Below are 19,704 nucleotides of genomic sequence, written 5' to 3'. Positions count from 1 at the left end.
CACCCTGACTGGCTCATATCCTCCCTAAGACCCCTCTGCAAGGGGATCTCCAGTGGCAATTTGCCTTTGCTATTCTACAATTAAGAGCAAATTTCAGAACCTCTTCTGACACCCACTTTTTTTTTAAGAAATCATTTTATTGGTGACTCAGACAACTCTTATCACCATCCATCCATCGTGTCAAGCACATTTGTGTATTTGTTGCCATCATCCTTCTCAAAACATTTCCCCCTCCTTCCCTGCCCCCCATGAACCCTTGATAATTTATAAATTATTATTATTTTGTCATGTATTACACTGTCTGACGTCTCCCTTCACCCACTTTTCTGCTGCCTGTCCCCCAAGGAGGCGGTCATACATAGATCCTTGTAATTGGTTTCCCCTTTCTACCCCACCTTCCCTCCACCCTCCTGGTATTGCCAATCTCACCACTGGTGCTAAAGGGTTCATCTGTCCTGAACTCCCCGTGTTTCCAGTTCCTATCTTTACCCGTGTACATCCTCTTGTCTAGCCAGATTTGTAAAGTAGAATTGGGATCATGCTAGTGGGGAGAGGAAGCATTTAAGAACTAGAGGAAAGTTGTGTTTCAGTGCTGCTACCCTACACCCTGTCTGGCCCATCTCCTCCCCACAAACCTTGTGTTAGGGGGTGTCCAGTTATCTGCAGATGTGCTTTGGGTCCCTACTCCACACTGCCCCTCATTCTCAATTATATTATTTTTTTTCCTTTGATGACTGATACCTGATCCCTTCAGCACCTTGTGATCACACAGGTTGATGTGCTTCTTCCCTGTGGGCTTTACTGATTCTCAGCTAGATGGCCACGTGTTTACCTTCAAGCCTTTAAGACCCCAGTCTCTGTATCTTTTGATAGCCGGGCATCATCTGCTTTCTTCACCACATTTGCTTATGCACCCATTTTGTCTTCAGCAATCCTGTCAGGAAGGTGAGCATAATGGAATGCCAGGTTAATAGAACAAAGTATTCTTGGATTGAAGGAGTACTTGTGTGGAGGCCCAATGTCTGATCTTTTCTTTCTTTACTGTCTTTGTTATGGCATTTTGCTTTCTTCATGAATTATGCTCTTTTTTTAATTTATAAAAGTTTTATTCAGACATAGCTAACATATACGATTCAAGAGTTCAACAATTTTAAGAAGAGTTTTACAATTAGCACAACAATCAATTTTTAGAACATTTACTCTTTCTTGCACTCCTTGTTATTAGTTCCCCATTTCCCCTCAACCTCCCTTGCCATACTCCTGAGAAACTATTAATCCAATTACTGTCTCTATAGATTCATATGAATGATATTCTTGATGTCCTCCCACAGCTCATCAGATCTTTTGCCATGTGTTCAATGTGTCAAATCAGTTCTTGAGATGTTCTTCAAATTCAGAGGGGATAGACTCAAGGTGGTATTTTGGCTCTCGTGGACCATGGACCTGTTTTAATTTTCTTCAACTTCATCTTTAATTTACCTATGAGCAATTGATGATCTGTTCCATAATCAGCTCCCGGACCGTTTTTTTTATCATTTTATTAGGGGCTCATACAACTCTTATCACAATCCATACATGCATCAGTTGTGTAAAGCACATTTGTACATTCATTGCCCATATCATTCTCAAAACATTTGCTCTCCACTTAAGCCCCTGACATCAGGTCCTCATTTTTCCCCTCCCTTCCCACTGCCCCCTCCCTCATGAACCCTTGATAATTTATAAATTATTATTTTGTCATATCTTGCCCTGTCCGACGTCTCCCTTCACCCACTTTTCTGCTGTCCATCCCCCAGGGAGGAGGTCACATGTAGATCCTTGTAATCGGTTCTCCCCTTCCAACCCACCCTCCTCTACCCTCCCAGTATCACCACTCACACCACTGGTCCTGATGGGATCATCCGCCCTGGATTCCCTGTGTTTCCATTTCCTATCTGTACCAGTGTACATCTTCTGGTCTAGCCAGACTTGCAAGGTAGAATTGGGATCATGATAGTGGTGGGGAGGGGGGGGAGGGGGGAAGCATTTAGGAACTAGAGGAAAGTTGTATGTTTCATCGTTGCTATATCACACCCTGACTGGCTCAACTCCTCCCCGAGACCCTTCTGTAAGGGGATCTCCAGTGGCCTACAAATGGGCTTTGGGTCTCCATTCTGCACTCCCCCACCTCATTCACAATGATAAGATTTTTTTGTTCTGATGATGCCTTATATCTGATCCCTTCGACACTTTGTGATCGCACAGGCTGGTGTGCTTCTTCCATGTGGGTTTTGTTGCTTCTGAGCTAGATCGCCACTTGTTTACCTCCAAGCCTTTAAGACCCCAGACACTATATCTTTTGATAGCCAGGCACCATCAGCTTTCTTCACCACATTTGCTTATGCACACATTGATATTGAGCACTTCATCATCTCTTCCCACAGATGAAGTCAATTTGATTTCTGTGTATTCCACATGGAGAAGCCCATATGTAAAGTCACATTTTATGTTTTGAAAAAAGGTATTTGCTATAAACAAGTTGTTGTTCTTGCAAAATTCTATCATGCGATCTCTAGCTTCATTTTTATCACCAAATTATATTTAATAACTACTGTTCCAGCTTATTTCCAGCTTTTGCATTACGATTGCCAATAAGTATCAATGCATCTTGATTGCATATTTGATCAATTTCATACTGAAGACAGTGGTAGAATTCTTTGATGTCTTCAACATTCACTGTAGTAGTTGGTGCACAAATGTGAACAACAGTTGTGTTGACTGGATTTCCTTGTATGTGGATAGACATTCTATCACTGACAGCATTTAGTTTCAAAATAGGTCTTGAAATGTTCTTTTTGACAATCAATGCAATGTCATTCCTCTCGATGGGGCCATTCCCAGCCTAGTAAACCATGTAAATTTCTTATTCAAAATGGACAATATCAGTCCACTTCAGTACACTAACACAGAATATCAGTCTTTATTTGTTCCATTTCATATTTAAAGACTTCTAATTTTCATAGATTCATACTTCATACATTCCCAGTTCCAATTATTAATTGATGTCTACAGTTCTTTCTTCTCATTTAGAGTCATGTCCCATTAGCAAGTGAAGGTCCTGAAGACTTTACTCCCACAGGCTTTACTCTGTCCATGGCATTATGGTCAACTCTACTTTAGAAGGCAGCTCTTCCTCATTCATATTTTGAATGCCATGGGGCTTGAGAGGACTCAACTTCTGGCACTATCTCTGACAATGTTCTGCTTCTTTTCAGGAGATTTTCAGTGTCTGACAATGTTTCCATGTTATTCGTGGGGTTTTCAGGGGCTAATTCCCCTGACCTGGACAATCTATTCCCTCTTCGTAGTCTGTTGTTAGTCTGTAGGCTCTGCTAAAGCCTGTTCACTTTGGGTAACCCTGTTGCTATTTTAAATAGCAGTGACATAGCCATCAGCATCACAGCAACACACAAGCCACTACAGTAAGACAAACTGACAGACAAGTGGTGGTTTCTGTGACTAAGATACTGGAAAATTAAGATGTAAAGAATGACTGTTATCCTTTTTATTGTCTGGATTTCTAAAAGTCGCATGAATCTCTGATAATTCATGGACACTAATAGGCCTATCTTTCTGAACTACAAACCTTGCCAGTCTGAAACCCGCTCTCAGTGTACTGACATGGATTCAATGCTGACTTATAGTGACCCCACTGTGGGTTTCTGACACTGTATCTGTATTTCTATGGGAGTAGAAAGCCCAATCTTTCTCCAGCAGAGCTGCTGGTGTTTTCAAACTGCCGGCTGCAGCCCAGTGAATAAACACTACAGCACCAAGCTCGCAAACCTCTCCCAAGTCTCCATTCCAGTTATCATTCTGCTTCACTCAAAAAACTTCAAATTTCAACCTGTTCTAATTTCATTTCCCCAGTCATCTCTAAATCAGTTTAAATTCCTTAAAAGTGATATTTTGGGGGATTTTTATTGTTGTTCTTCAATGTTTAACCTTAAGAATTGAAGTTGCTTTCTTTTATGGGATGAAGAATATTTAATATATTTAAGTGGAGATGAGGATGAGACAATAATAAAACTTTAAAGCTATCCATCTGATGTCAGTGTGAAAAATGGATTGAATTAGTGTGATTGAAAATGTAGATAATGTTATAAGGAGGTTATTTAATTAATCTAGATGTGTTAGTCTGGGTAGACTAGAGAAACAAATTCATAGACACATGTGTGTATAAGAAAGAACTTTATATACAAGATCAATTGAATGTTGAGAAAACATCCCAGATCAAGTCCATAAGTCCGATACCAATCTACAAAGTCCTCTGCAGACTCACAAAACACATGCAGTGACACCAAATGCAGGAAGATCACAGGCCAGTGTGGGGAGAGTTTTGTGGATCGAGTGGTGCTGTAAGCATTGCAGCACTGGCAGGGGTCTCCACGTGGCTTCTCCAGCTTAGGGCACTAGCATAGTTCCATGTGTCTTGTCAACTGCAATGTCTACTGGGAGTGAGCTGAGAGAAAGATTGTCTACCGCCTCCAAGGAGGAATAGAGAAGTTCCCAGAATCCTCAGGAGAAGGCCATGCCCCCACGGAGGCTTCATAGGCCTGATCAACAAGCTAGACTCCATCCCTTCACTCTTAATCCTTTCAAATTGACAAATGATTATGTAGCTACCACACTAGACAATAGATGGCCCTATCTTGGTTTTTGAAGGATAAGGTGGAGATAGTGAGAGAAAGTTGCATAGAGAATAGGGGCATTTCGAAACAAGTTTATCAGATAAAAATGCAGAGATTCAGGCAATTGTTAAACAGTGGGGCTGAGATAGACTTTAGTGCCAAGATTTTCTTCCTATTTATGGTTTGCATAACTCACTGCTTGATGACCCCATTCCTTTCCCCGAGTCAAGTAACACTGTAAGAAACCAGGTTTAGGGATGGGATTGTACAAAATATTAATTTCAGATTCAGATATGTTCATTTTAAAGTACTTTGGGGATTTCCAAGTGGATAATTCAAATAGGTAAGTGGGTAGCGATACCATTGAGAGAGATAAAAAAGAAAAAGTTATTTTAACCCTCTTTGGTTTTTTAGAAGTTTGACCCTACAGCGAACCCTGAAAACATATAATTTTAATTGTTTCAACTAGTTGTGTCTCAGAGATCTGATGATTAGTTCACAATACAGTACCCAGGAGAACAATTATGACTTCATCCTATTGGGAGTCATCTGGATGCATTGAGGGAATTTACATTTTCTTGTTAAAGAATAGGTTTAAAAACAAAAGAAAGAAATGTTATGAGCTCAAGTTTGGAGTTTACAAGGAAAATCTTAAAAGTAACACTACCTCATTTATGCAGCTTTTGTTGCTTTGAATAACAAAAGCAAAATTTCAATTTCCTAATAGTTTACAGAAACTGGGTGAGTGTGCAAATGTTTCCACAATTTTCAGTATAATGCCTTTGCACTTTATCTATAATATAACAAAGTATATAAGTAAAAAAATTAAAACCCTAGGTAGGCTTTATTTTAATGTCGGTTCAAAATAAGATTTCAGTAAGAATTTTCACTGTGTTGGTAACAGGTTGATTGAGATTTTTTTTTAAATAGTAAACTTTGACTAATAGAAAAAAATCAGAAGAAGCTGAACATTTTAAATAATAATTATAATAACAATTCCAATTTAGGGGAGTTTATTTTAAAATTTTGAAAGCTTTCTTTAAATGTAAGCAATGGTGTTTGAATCTAATTTATTTGTAGTTTTCAGTGTAAAACTAATTCTGGTTTAAACTTTGTGATGTATTTTAATTTAAAAACTTAAATTTTATGAAATCATGAGAATATGAACTACAATCACTGAGATAACTTAGTAGCCCTCTGGAAAGAAAATTGACAAGGCTTCATAATTCTTGGCTAAATCATACATTGTAGACAGTAACAATAACAGTATCAATGATTTGGTTATTTGATGTTACAAAAAAATGTTGGACCAGATTGTTCAACACCAAAACTCTTAGCATTCTTATTTTCTGTTAATATTGTATTTGTGAAGTATAAGTGTTGAAACTTATTCATTTTTTATTTTTACTGAAGGTAGAATAACACCCAACTGTTTCTCATGACAATCATTCATTCTTAGAAAAAGAACCTTTAATCTATTTTCAGATCAGAATGAGTTTCATTTTTCTTATATATTCTCATAATAAAATTGTTATATTTTCTAGATTTTGAGAATTATAACTATAAAATTATTAAAGTGATTTTTCAACACCATAACAATTTATATACTTATATGTATTGTATACATTATTTTAGGAGGCTGTATATTCGAAAGAAAACTTGGTTTTGGGCTTTCTTTCAGAGACTATTCATAAATTAGAAACAAAGTCAATCTAATTACTTTATGCAAACATCAAATGTCATAATCAAAATAGTGACAAAATTACAAAGTAGGTAGGGATGATTATCCAATTACAGACACACCAACAAAAAAATCCTTAAAAAGCACCTTTTTTGAGTTCCTATCTCATGCTATTGTAGTGAAGATTTGAATATTTTTTTAAAAAACAACAAAGTACAGCTACTCTCAGTGGTCAAAGATCTACTCCTGTTGGTAATATTAAAAAGAATGTTAAATTCCCAGAAGCCTATTTCTGTTTTAAGTAACATTTGTGCAAAAATATTACAAATGAATAAATTTTAATTAAACGTTGGGTTTCTGAGGGCCAAAACATGGCCTTAAGATGCAACAATAGGAATTAGTTGTTCTTGTTTCTATTCTTCAAGATTGACATGTTAGAGAACAACCTTCCGTACATTTCTTTTTCTTTTTTTGATGCCACTTAGTAATTTTTATTACAACAGAAAGATAATACATAATAGAAACTTTATGGTAGATCTGGAGGAAAAGCATAACTTACAACAAATGATGAGATAGTTTGTCTTTGGCAATATACCATATGAAGAATGCTTAAAAAGGATGTAAGTATGAACATCTTCAAAGTGACACCAAGTCCCTAACATATACTTCTATACATGTGTATAGATAGATGTACACACATAAAAGTTAACTACATAGTTTTATGCTGTTCCCATCCCCAGTAAGGAGATCTCATTACTTCAATGTGTCCCTCTTTACTCCCCAACTTTTCCCACTCTATCACAATTCCACTCCTGAAAAACTAGCCTTATAAATAGTGTCTACTAATTACACTTTTCCCATGGAAAGGAGCTTTTAAAATCCACTACTTGCTGTATAATATGATGACATTATTTACCCTTGTTATTAGTTTACTCATCCAAGATAGCTATACACTGTAGAAATTTTCAATTCAAGTGATATAGCTCTTTGTCCCATGATTGAATCATATTCCATAATATGACAATACTTTGATTATTCAACCATCTTATAGTCCATGTGTCTGGGCCTTGTCACCCGAAGTAAAGATGCACTGATTATTATTTGTATATTTATCTTTGTGAAGTGGTGCTTTTATTTCTGTGGTATATAAAGTAAAAGCAGTAAATCAAAGAGCATGGTATCTTTTTTAATGCAGTGGGGTTATATTTTTGTTCTTTCAAAATGGTTCTCGTAATTTTCATGAGTAATGTATGAAAGTATAGCTCTTCATACTCCAGGGTTACATTTATTCAAACTTATTCCTAGCAATTAAATACTAGGATGACATGGAAGCTGTGTGTGTGTGTGTGTGTGTGTGTGTGAAGGTGTGTACATATGGATCATACAGAAAGCTGAGAGACTATTCATGTATTTATTGGGCATTTTGATTTGTTCATCTGCACACCTGTCATTCATATCTGTAACTCTTTTCTTATCTATTTTTAACAGTTATTTTTAAATTACATGGTATTCACCTGTATCTTTCATAAACATGGTAAAATATATTCCCTAACCTATTATAACTTTGTTGACTATGGTTAGACAGTCTTTCATTACTTAATAAAGTTAAATAGTGACTATGCTTCTATACTGACTTTCTTCTCTTGCTTAAAGGTTTCTCTAATTCCCATGTTACTTTATTTTCTCCTAAGTATCTTAAAAAAACATCTATGATGTAAGGTGTGGGGCTAACGTGATGTACTTTAAAGTAAACAGCAGAGCCAGAGTTATTTGTCAAATCACTCATCCTTATCTTATGGCATTGAAGTATCGTATTTATTTTATATCATATTCTCATGTATGCTATAATCAATTTCTAAACTCACTCTTCTATTGCATGATCTTCTTGTCTATTCTCATGTCACTATCTCAATATTTCCTTACTATAATACTATATTACAGTTCAATATCAATTAAAGTACTCTTGGTTATTCTTATAGGTACATTTTCTTGGTCTTTTCGATCTTTTTTTCATGTCTAATTCAAGATAAGGACATGTTGTAAACTACCCAATTCATTTTAAACGATTTGTTTTAATTTCATGTGTTACCATATGTGAATTAAACCAAATCAAACTCACTACCATCCAGACAATTACAACTCATCAGGACTCTACATAAAGTTTCTGAGGTAGTAAATCCTCATGAGAGCTAAAAGCTTCTTCTTTGAGTTTGAACCTCTGACCTCGTGGTTAGTAGCCTAACACTTACTTGACAGAAATTTTATTTGGGAGATTTTCATATATGTAAGAGTGGACATACGAGATGAAAAATTGATTTAGCAAATGAGAAATGTGTTAGCGATGAAAATCTCACCATGTTTATGATTTTTCTGTGCCTGTTTTTCTCATTTATTATTTCATTTCAGTGATTGGACAGGGTGGATATGGCAGATAGAAATGAGACCTCAGTGACAGAGTTTGTTCTCACGGGACTTACAGATCGTCCAGAGCTGCAGGTGCCCCTGTTCCTGGGGTTCTTGGTGACCTACCTTCTCACCATGCTGGGGAACCTTGGACTGATTGCCCTCATCTGGAAGGACGCCCACCTGCACACACCCATGTACTTCTTCCTCGGCAGCTTAGCTTTTGCGGATGCTTGCACTTCATCTTCTGTGACTCCTAAGATGCTTGTAAATTTTTTAGTCAACCATCACTTGATATCCCTCTGTGAGTGCATAGCTCAATTTTGTGTTTTTGCTTCCAGTGCAACCACAGAATGTTTCCTCCTGGCAGTGATGGCCTATGACCGCTATGTGGCCATATGTCACCCTTTGCTTTACCCGATAATGATGCCCAACACCCTCTGCATGCGACTAATAGGCATTTCATATGTTACTGGTTTAATGCACTCCATGGTTCACGTGACTTTCGTATTTAGATTAACTTTCTGCAGATCCAATTTAATCCAATATTTCTACTGTGAATTTTTACAACTGTTCAAAATTTCTTGTACTGATCCTACAATTAATATACTCCTGATCTTCATCTTTTCAGTCTTTATACAAGTCTTTACTTTTGTGGCCATCATAGTTTCTTATACCTGTGTGCTCTTTGCCATCCTGAAAAAGAAGTCTGAAAGGGGCAGAAGCAAAGCCTTTGTCACGTGCAGTGCCCATTTGCTATCGGTGACTTTGTTCTACGGCACAATCTTCTTAATGTACGTGCGTCCCGACCCCGGCCGAGCTGATAACCAGGACACCATGTATTCCTTATTTTACACAATAGTAATTCCTCTGTTGAATCCTTTCATTTACAGCCTGAGAAACAAAGAGGTTACAGGAGCTCTGAAGAGAATCATAAAGAAATAAATGATTTCAGAAAGCTTTCAAAGTTCGATTTTGTACTGTTTGCGAAGATGCTGAAGATTCCACATTTCCACCAGGTGTCAGTGTGAAGTAAGCCGGCTGCTGACGCCCTTGACTCGGAAACATTAAACACTGGAAACTTGGTAGCATCACCCATCGCTGACTTAATTGGACACATTTTTCTCCATTTATTCGTGGAATATTTAGGTTTTGAGGATTTAGGTATTTTCCAAAGGAATTTCCAAATGACAGGCAGTAAGTGATCATTTTATTTAAAATTACTTGAATCGAGGTTGGCATATTGGGTGTGTCCTTAAATTCATGAAGGAGTCTCACCCTCCACTGGATTTGCTTCTTGGTGAAACCTGGCAGTTGTTTGTTACTCTCAGCTGTTGTCAATTGTCCTCAATGGCTTCTGTCTCACTGCAATCCCATATATGCAGAGTAAAGTTACATAGAAAAGTAAAACTGTTTCTTGGCAAAATTTCTTAGAAGAAATGAACCCTATAGTGGATAAATAATAGTAAGTAAATGTATTATTTAAGAGTGGAGTAAAAGAAAATATTTTTTTTAAATGGGTGGATCTTGGGAAAAATGAAAATTGACATGATTTAAAAGAATAGGTCATCAAAATCAATCATAGCTAATATTTATAACTTCACATCCTATTTTCATCAGGAATATCACATGTTATATAATAACATAATATTCCATAATCAAGCAATTTTGGACTGTTTCAGGAAATACTTCCATGTAATAAAGAACACTTCCCTAAATTAGCCTTATGATTACATTATTTTTTCTATCAAATGTAGTGAGAGATGAAAAGATAGCAATAAAAAAAAGAACCCCAGATCAAGACAAAGGGACTAGTGTTATATATAAAAGTATGGGTGGAAATATTGTTAACAATTCTTAATAATTTGCTTCCAACTCCAGAACATGATTGAATATATATGCCTATTTATTTTAGAATTATTATACAGGCAAAGTTCGTGATGCCTATCTTTAAGTAAAACTTCTTTTCAGCATAGTTACTAAGAAAAAATAATTATACACAATGAAAATTAATACAAGTTGTTGAATACAAATATGCCTTTGATAGTGTATTTTTGAAACACATTAGCTATTGCTATGTAAATTGCTCACACATATATATAGAAATTTATTTTCTAAATATTGAAGCATATGAAAAATACTTCTTATCATTTAAATTGATTTATTAATTTAAAATTAATATTAAATAGTCAATTTGCATAGTCACAATTTATTCCAACAGGTCCCATTAAAAATACCTATTTTAAATATATCTCATATAATTATGTTTCTTTTCTTAGAGAAAATTTTCAATAATTTCCTTGTCTTTGTGACTAATTTTGCAAATGTCATAATTTTTTCTTAATATTTTATTTTCTTTTTCAGTAAAATTCTTATCCTATAATACACTAGTAATATTTTTATGTAATCCTTTATATAGTGGCGATTATTCTTGCATCACACACATGCTTTATTTGAAGAACCTGTAAAACAACCATATTAGATGATTTTATGTCAACCTGGCTAGGGGTGGAGTCAAACCTGTCAGTCAAGTCAGCCTGATGACTCCCTAATGGTATAAGAGTGTGAGACTGGGAACTGTTCTCTCTCCCCCCTCATTTTCCTACATGCTGGCCACCCTGACAGTTGCCAGTGCCCTGGCACATTTCCAATGATCTCCACAATGCTGCACCCACCAGCCTGGGATCTTCCTGCATTCTGTTTCTTTGCATCTGGTTGCATGGGTCTAACGAGAAACTTATGAGCTAGAATTGGACTTATGGACTTAGGTTGGACTGGGCTGCGATGATTTCTTAATATAAAGTTCATATACATATAATTCATTGGATTTGTTTTTCTAGTCAATGTGGCCTAACACAAACCATGTGTTAAATTTTTCACATTTTTAAATTCTGTTTACAACTGTACAAGTAACTCAGGATTTTTTTTTTATTTGTTTATTAATCGTTTTATTAGGGGTTCATACAACTCTTATCACAATCCATACATACATCAATTGCGTAAAGCACATTTGTACATTCATTGCCCTCATCGCTCATTTTTCATTTTCTATTGAGGGTAAATTATAATTTAGCTGCATTTCCTTAATTATGACATAGTATTCTCAGTACCATTCAGCTATGAACACTTTATATGGACAAGAACAGTCTCATCTTTAATCCATAGATATAGAGTACAAGGTACTTACATATTAAGTTCTAAATGTGTGTTGTGAATTTTGTAGAGATTATTAGTATCATATTGCCTTTTCCTATGATAAGAGAAAATGTATTAAGACTTTCTTTATTGCTGTGTTTGTAATATTTTCATAAATGTTTTATTTGTGGGTTCAAGTGTGTAAATTGTGAGGGGGGCTCTGAACTGTGTCATGTTTTTCTTTCTGTTGTGCGTAGTGTCCCTATGGTAACTCAGGATTTTTTTTTTTTTCCACGTCACTCTTTATTCTCCTTTATCAAACGCCCCAACGCTTCCTTTCCTCCTTCCTTGCCAAACTAGGGCCCCTCAGATTGCCCCGGAAGGAAGCCTCGCCTAATTAGGAGAGCCTGCCCCCCCATCACTGTGGGAGGGCCACCTGAAGGCGAGCCCACGGGAGGACCAGCCCTACCCATGCTGCCCTCCCTGTCCCGACAGCCCAGCCCAAGGAGGTCTGGACAGGAGGCTTCCGGTCTTTCTTCTCTGGCTGAGGAAGCAGCCAGGCTGGCTCCTGGGACTTCCTCGCCCTCTCAGGGCCACAACCAGGCTGCGGCAGCCCACTGGGCACGCCGCGGTGGGACCCGCCGCCCAGGCTAACCACTGAGGAGGCCTGGCGGCAGCTCACCTCCACACACGTTACTGGCCCCGGGGTAACTCAGGATTTTTATGGGATAACTTCAAAGACGTCAGACAGTGTAAGATATGACAAAATAATAATTTATAAATTATCAAGGGTTCATGAGGGAGTAGGGAGGGAGGGGGAAAAATGAGAAGCTGATGCCAGGGGCTTAAGTGAAGAGCAAATGTTTTCAGAATGATGAGGGCAATGAATGTACAAATGTGCTTTACACAATGGATGTATGTATGGATTGTGATGAGTCATATGAGCCTCCAATAAAATGATTCTTAAAAATCCCAGCTCTTATATTACTTAATAAATAATGGGATGGAGGCGGTGGTGAAGCTTGCCAGTTAAGCTGCAGTCTTTTCTTCTATTATAAGAAATACCTGAGGAATTTGCATTTAAAGTAATATGTGAGGCCAACTCAAGAAGTGCATTAATTCATGAAAAATTAAATTCTTGCTGGGGTTAGTGTGGACTGATTGAAGATTCGAAATTTCTCTGAGTATGGCATACCAGCTGTCAAAGCTATTTATTATGGAAAGCAGCCGCACTATAAAAGTAAGAGCAATGAAACTAGCCTACCACCGTGCAGCTGAGAGAGCTTGGTACAGTAGCAGGATACAACTCTGATGCATGTTCCTCCTGATTTCAAACCATGCCATACCCCTTGTTCTGGACTGCCTCTTAATCTATGGACAAGTGCCACACAGCATCATGAAGTCTTCTGGAATTCCCATTCTTCTGAAGTCTGACTATAGTTTGTTATGATCCATACACTCAAATGCCATTGCAGGGGCAATAAAACACAAGTGAATGTCTCTCTGATATTCTCTTCTTTGAGCCGAGATCCCTGTGATGTCAGCAATGCCATCCTTTGTTTCACATCCTCTTCTGAACCTCTGGCAGCTCCCTGTCAGTATATTGCTGTGAAAACTCCACAGCTGGGCTAATCAAGTCTGTCAAATTTATCAACATATTTGTTCATAGTTGATTAAAACAAAACACTGTCCAAGCTAAAAGATTATACTACAATTTGTATAATTTTTACAGTTGTAAATTCTAACACAAAATCTGTGATCTGACAAGAAAAATGAGTAAATTCATTCCAATTTTGTCTGTAAAATTGATGTACTGTTACTGTTTATTTTGAATCAAATGCTCAAACTATAGGAGTGCATAATAATACTATAGTGGTTGAGGACATGAAATGTAACTTAAATAACTCCAAATGTTATCAAATTTACTCCTTTTGAAGGGTGTGTTTTATTTTATTTTTCTTAGCAATGGTATCATTGTGGAGGAGAACATGGTGAGTGGGGAGGGAGTGAGAATCAAACATGCTGGGGAGAGGCCTAACCTTCCTAGAGCCCCTAGTCACTCCCCACTTAGGGTGCTCAGAGTGAAGTAGGGGGTGAAAGGGCAGAAGCAGGGCAGGATAGATAATGGCATGAGAGGGGAAAAGGTGCACTGTGGCTTGGGCCCTATGGAGGAAAAGGCTTGGCCAGGCCCCGAGCAGTCAGGTGGGGGCTTGACATCCAGGTCCAACCTCTAGTCTTGTCCCTTTCCTTTCTTGGCTATGGCTTGGCATTTGGTCTTGGTGGGACAGGCCTCTGTCACTCAGAAAGCCTCCTGCACTGGGCAAGACACCACAGCTCCTTCAGTTTGGCCTGGCAGGCTTCAGTGCCTGTGCTATCACACACACCTCAGCTCTCAAATAAATCCTTGCAGTCAGCTCCAAACTCCTTCCAGTTGCAGGGTTGTCTGCACCGGGCCTTGCAGGGGCTCTCTGGGAAACTCACTCCACAGTCCTGAGACTGGGGATGCAGAGCCCCCAGGTGCACTTCACACACTCCCTCACAAGGTCACCCTTCTGCACTTTGCTCTTCTACTGAGCCTCCTTGGAAGTGAGCTCAGGCAGAGCTACTTGAGCAACCAGGAGGAAGCCTCGGTGCTGTGCACCCTCTGCCTGCTCGCTTCCTCCCTGTGGCCCACAAACTGAGGCTTTTTTATTTTTATTTTTGGATAATTTTCTTGAGGGCTCTTCCAATGCTTATTACCATCTATACATCAATTTTATCAGGCATATGTGTACATATGTTGCCATCATTCTTTTCTAGACATTTACTTTCTATTGAGCCCTTGGTATCAGCTCCTCTACCCTTCGCCCCCCTCTTGACCCCACAAACTGACTCTTGAAGGAGCTCACAGGGGTCTGGGTCCATTGTACACCTGATCATTCTTCTGAATAAATGTATACGTAGTGCGCCATGTTTAGCAAGGTTTGAGGAATAAACTACGCTAATTTGAAACATGTATACTTATTAGTTATAGTGACCAGAATGGTAGCAATTATTTATAATTTAGGATATTTTTCCAGAAAGAGTATGCTATCACTGAATGCTGATGTCATTTAGAAATGCTGGCCAGGGGTGATAATAAAAAAGCAAATTTGTAGGGGAAATTGGAACCTTCATCCATTTCTGATGGGATTTTAAAATGGCCTGTGCTGTAGAAAACGGTTTAGAAATTCCTAAGAAAAGTTGAATCTAGATTGGTCACATGACACCCCCCACCCTCGCCAAGTAATTGTATGCCTATATATTTACTCAAATAAATGGGGAGCGGGGCCTCAAGTAGATAAATGCACACCAATAGGCATGCGACATTATTCACAATAGTCAAAGTGTGGAAACCACCAAATAGTAACAGAAGAACGATGGTTAATTAATCAGTGAAACGTGCATGCAGTGGAAGCTGCTCAGCCACAGAGGGAAAGAAAGACCCGGGAGCTGCCAGGAGACGGACAAAGCTGGACACTGAGTGAGCATTACGCTAAGTGGAAGATCCGTCACTAAACCACAGTAGGCTGTGACCGCCCTTATAGATGAAGTCTCTAGACCAGGTAAATTTTAAAAACAAACAAACAAAACCAGGGTTTATTCACAGTTAGCAGGGCCAAGAATGAGCGGGAAAAGGGAAGTCATTGTTAGGTTACACTGAATTTCAGGTGAGGGCCATAGGAAATTTTGGAATTGGACAGTATTGATAGTTGCACATGATGAATGCAATCAGTATCATTGAATTATGTCCATTAAACATGCTGAAATGGCAAACGTTCGTGTGCGTATGCAGATATGTACACACATATATGTATAAACAGACTTTTGAAAAGTTCATGGAATGGTTTCATTGTCCTTTCATTCCATTTTCCACAAACTGCTTTAGGCCCCTTCATGCGTGTACAAAAAGTTAGCTTGGTGCTTATCCACTGCATTATTGTTTTCAAATTTTCATACAGACTACACATAAGATGACCACTCCTACAGTTCCATCCTTGGCACACCATGGACACAGTTTCACTTTTGTAAGTATTAGGTGGGATTATTTTTTTTAATATGGTAGAAAATTGAACCAATTTCTAGAGGAATCAGGACTATTCTAAGGTCAGGAATAAGGAGGGATATGAGTGCATTTTACAAACTGAGACTTGATTGTCTCGGCATCCATTCTAGCAGTCATTGACATCATCAATTCATATCACAAGTTTTAAGTGAGTCCAGGTTTTCGTGATAGCAACAGAGTTCAGAATAGGACAACAAAACAAAAACAAAGCAAGAATTCTCAGCTGACAAAAACTAAGTTGGAATAAACTAATGCAGACTCCGTGCTCCAGTTTTATACTCTAAATTGTCCAATGACCGTACATAATCTGAGCGTAGATGTAAAGTTTTCATAATCAGCACACACCTCGTTTATGGTTTGAGGTTCTGAGGGGAATGTCTACTTACTAATACTAGCCTTTGTTCCCTGTGTGAGAATGAACTCTCCAGCTAATTCAAGCACATCGAGACCTGTAGGATAGAGGACAACTGCCCCACGGGGTTTGCTAGCCTCTCATCTTTACAGGAGATCACCATCTCTTTCTTCTACAGAGCAAGCAGGTGGATTTGAACCACCAACCTTTCTGCTAGTGGCCAAACACTTAACTATTATACTATAGGTGTTTTTCCGGTACCTTAAGACCTATTCAAATTCTGCCTAAAACTCAGCTTCATAGGTCACCAAATCAGGAGACAAAAGCCGAGGATTTTTTTTCAGTCTCACTGAACACTTTAGCTATCAGGCACTGGTTCACAAATTAATTATTAGGACAGTTTAATAAGTATTACGACAGTTTAAACACAAACAGACACCTATGAAATTAGATGAGTGTTGCTAGCTTTTGCCAATATATATATATTAACACTTGAAAATCTAGTGTTTCTACTCCCTGATTTGTACTTCTCAATTCATTCTAATTACATAACAAGGTATCCCAAAATGTGAAGGATTTACAACCATTGGTGTTCATTACAGTTCTGTGAGTTGGCACTTTGGGCTGTATTCAGCTTTGGGTCTTAACTGGATTCACTAATGTATCCTCAGACAGTGGCCAGACAGACGGGCTTCTGTGGGCTATCAGCTGGGACAAGGGAGATGACAGAGCCGTGTGTGTTGGTCATAATTTAGACTAGTCTCAGTTAGCTCACCGAGTGACTGAGAAGCACCCCAGGAGCACTAGATGAAGTATACAAAACTTCATAAAGTCAAGTCTCAGAACTGGAACAACTCCAAATCCACCATATTCTGTGGAGCAATTGAAGGCCGGTATCAATTCCATTCATGGAGAAATAAATTCCACATCTTGCTAGAATGGGCTATGAAGTCTCATTAAACAAAGCGTAGGTACTGAAAGGGGAAGAATTATGATCATTTTAGAAAAATGCCCTGTCCCCTCTTCAGGTTATATGCAGCTGCTTATTCACCTGCTGTTTCACCGTGAGGACCATACTATGTAGCACACGAGTTAAGCCAAAACACAAGTGACATCTTTGAGCCCTCGCCCCACCCACCTCCATGTCAGAATAGTCACAGTCCCTCGGTTAATCCCCACTTGAGTCAGTTCACTCGCTAATTACCCCTTGAATGAAGGGGAGACTGGGTCCTATTGAGGAAGGACCACACTACATTGCTCAAAATTTAGACTGTTAATCTTTCTCCCAGCCTTCTTCAAAGGACTCTGTGGCCTTTTGTGAGAGGTTTAGGGGTGGGGCTGGGGGTGACTTAAGATCATAGGGGAATAATTAAGCATTTCAGAGATTAATGATGCTGGCTCTGAATTGACACTAACTCCAGGAGACTCAAAATGTCCCTATGGCCCATTATTCAAAGTGGGGGGCACATAGAGGTCAAGGTACTAACAGAGCTTTGACTCAGGTTCATCTTACAGTAGGCCCAGTGAGTTCTGAAATCCATCATGAAGTGATTTCTTCAGTTCCAGAATGCATCATTAGAATAAACATACTCAGAAACTAAGAACTAGTATAGTCTGAAAATCCAAGTGGAAGATACTGGAACTGTCCCACCTAGAGAAATAGTAACTCAAAAGCACTATTGCCACATTCCTGGAGGGATTGCATAAATTAGTGCCACCATCAAGGAATGGAAGGATGTAAGATGGTGATTTCCACCGCATTCCCATTTGGACTCACCTATTTGGACTATGCAAAGAGGAGATGGATCTTAGAGAATGATGGTCGATTGTTATAAACTTCATCAGGTGATGATTCTAGTTGCAGCTGCTATTACAGAGGTAACTTTATTGTTTCAGCAAATTATTACATCTTCTGGTACCTGGTATGTAGCTATGGAGCTGGCCAGTGCATTTTTCTCAATTCTAGTTTTGCAGGATCACCAGAAGGAAATTTTCTTTAGCTGTAAAGGCCAGTAATGCACCTTCACTATTCTACCTCAATGATATATCAACTTTCCAGCACTATGCCATAATTTTTGTGAAGGGTCTTGATCAACTTTCCCTTCTTCAGGAAGTTATACTGTCCATTACATTAATGGCATTATACTGAGTGAACCTACTAAGGAAGAATTAGTAATGACAAGACTTATTAGGAAAATATCTGCTTGTGAGATGAAGGGAAATTAACCAAACAAAAATTCAGGTATCTTCCATCACAATGAAATCTCGAGGGGTCTAGAGATGTGGGGATTTGTCAGGATAATCCTTCTAAAGTGAGGGATAAGTGTTTGAATCTGGCCTCTCCCTGTACTAAAGAGGTGGCACAATGCCTGGTGGGAATCTTTGGATTTGGAGGCAATATATCCCTCATTTGCATGTGCTACTCCAGCCTGGTGTCAAGTGTCTCAAAAACTATTGGTTTAATTTGAAGCAGCAATAAAAGAAGGAGCTTAAACAGATTCAGGCTGTGTTACCTGTGTTACCCTGTGACATGACACAGCAGTGACCGATTTTGGAATCTTTGGTAGGCCCCTACTGGTGAATCAGCACAAACTCTTGGGTTTGGGGAGAAAAGCCTTGACACGCTTTGCACATAACTACTCTCCTTTTGAAAGTAACTTTCTGGTTTGTTACTGGCCCTTCATAGAGATTGTACACCTAACCATGGGCCTCCAAATCACCATGCAGCTTGAGCTGTTGATCCTAAATTGGGTGTTGTCTTACCAAAAAGTTATAAGGCTGGATGTGCACAGCAGCACTCCATCATTCAATAAAAATGGTTTAGACAAACACTTCATGAGACCGCTGCTATTAGGGCAACCTCCAAGACAAAATCAAGAAGTGGCACTTAGACCACATAGTCATTCAATCCAGCCTCACAGGCAATGGGGTGGTAAGGCTGTCCAATGCTTATAAGCATTTCGCTCCTTTATTGGTGCTTTATAAAGACCACTTCTCCTGGTGTTAACAATCCCAGGGACAAGGGAACAACAAGTGATCCAAATTGGTGGTGAGGTGGGTGTGGGAAGCCTCGTAGGGCATGATCAAGGGGAATGTAACAAAGAGGAAGTGCTGAAACCCTGGGGGGGACTGAGCATGATAGTGGGACAGGAGGAAAATCAAGGGAAATAGAGGAAAGAGCTGGGAGGTAAAGGGCATTTATAGAGGTCTAGATAAAGACATGTACATATGCAAATATATCTATATGAGGATGGGGAAATAGATCTATGTGCATATATTTATAGGTTTAGTATTAAAGCAGCAAAAGGACATTGGGCCTTCACTAAAGTACTCCCTCAATGCAAGAATACTTTCTTCTATTAAATTGGCATTCTATGAT

General features: G+C 38.6%; 1 protein-coding gene across 1 annotated transcript; it reads left to right on the top strand.

The window, feature by feature from the left end:
- The first annotated feature begins 8,775 nt into the window (after positions 1 to 8,775).
- Positions 8,776 to 9,699, top strand: LOC101656286 (olfactory receptor 5AC1-like). The gene has a single exon (XM_004706510.1). The coding sequence runs from the start codon at positions 8,776 to 8,778 to the stop codon at positions 9,697 to 9,699; it is 924 nt and encodes a 307-aa protein (XP_004706567.1).
- Positions 9,700 to 19,704: the final 10,005 nt, after the last annotated feature.

This window comes from Echinops telfairi, unplaced genomic scaffold (assembly GCF_000313985.2).
Source record: "Echinops telfairi isolate 266 unplaced genomic scaffold, ASM31398v2 ScPeMD7_6;HRSCAF=24_1, whole genome shotgun sequence".
NCBI classification, from domain to species: Eukaryota; Metazoa; Chordata; class Mammalia; order Afrosoricida; family Tenrecidae; genus Echinops; species Echinops telfairi.
Note: the sequence above shows the minus strand (reverse complement) of the source record. Positions and strands in the feature narration are given on the sequence as shown.

Coding starts and splice junctions, on each gene's coding strand:
- LOC101656286 (XM_004706510.1), top strand. CDS start 8,776: ATGGCAGATAGAAATGAGACCTCAGTGACAGAGTTTGTTCTCACGGGA.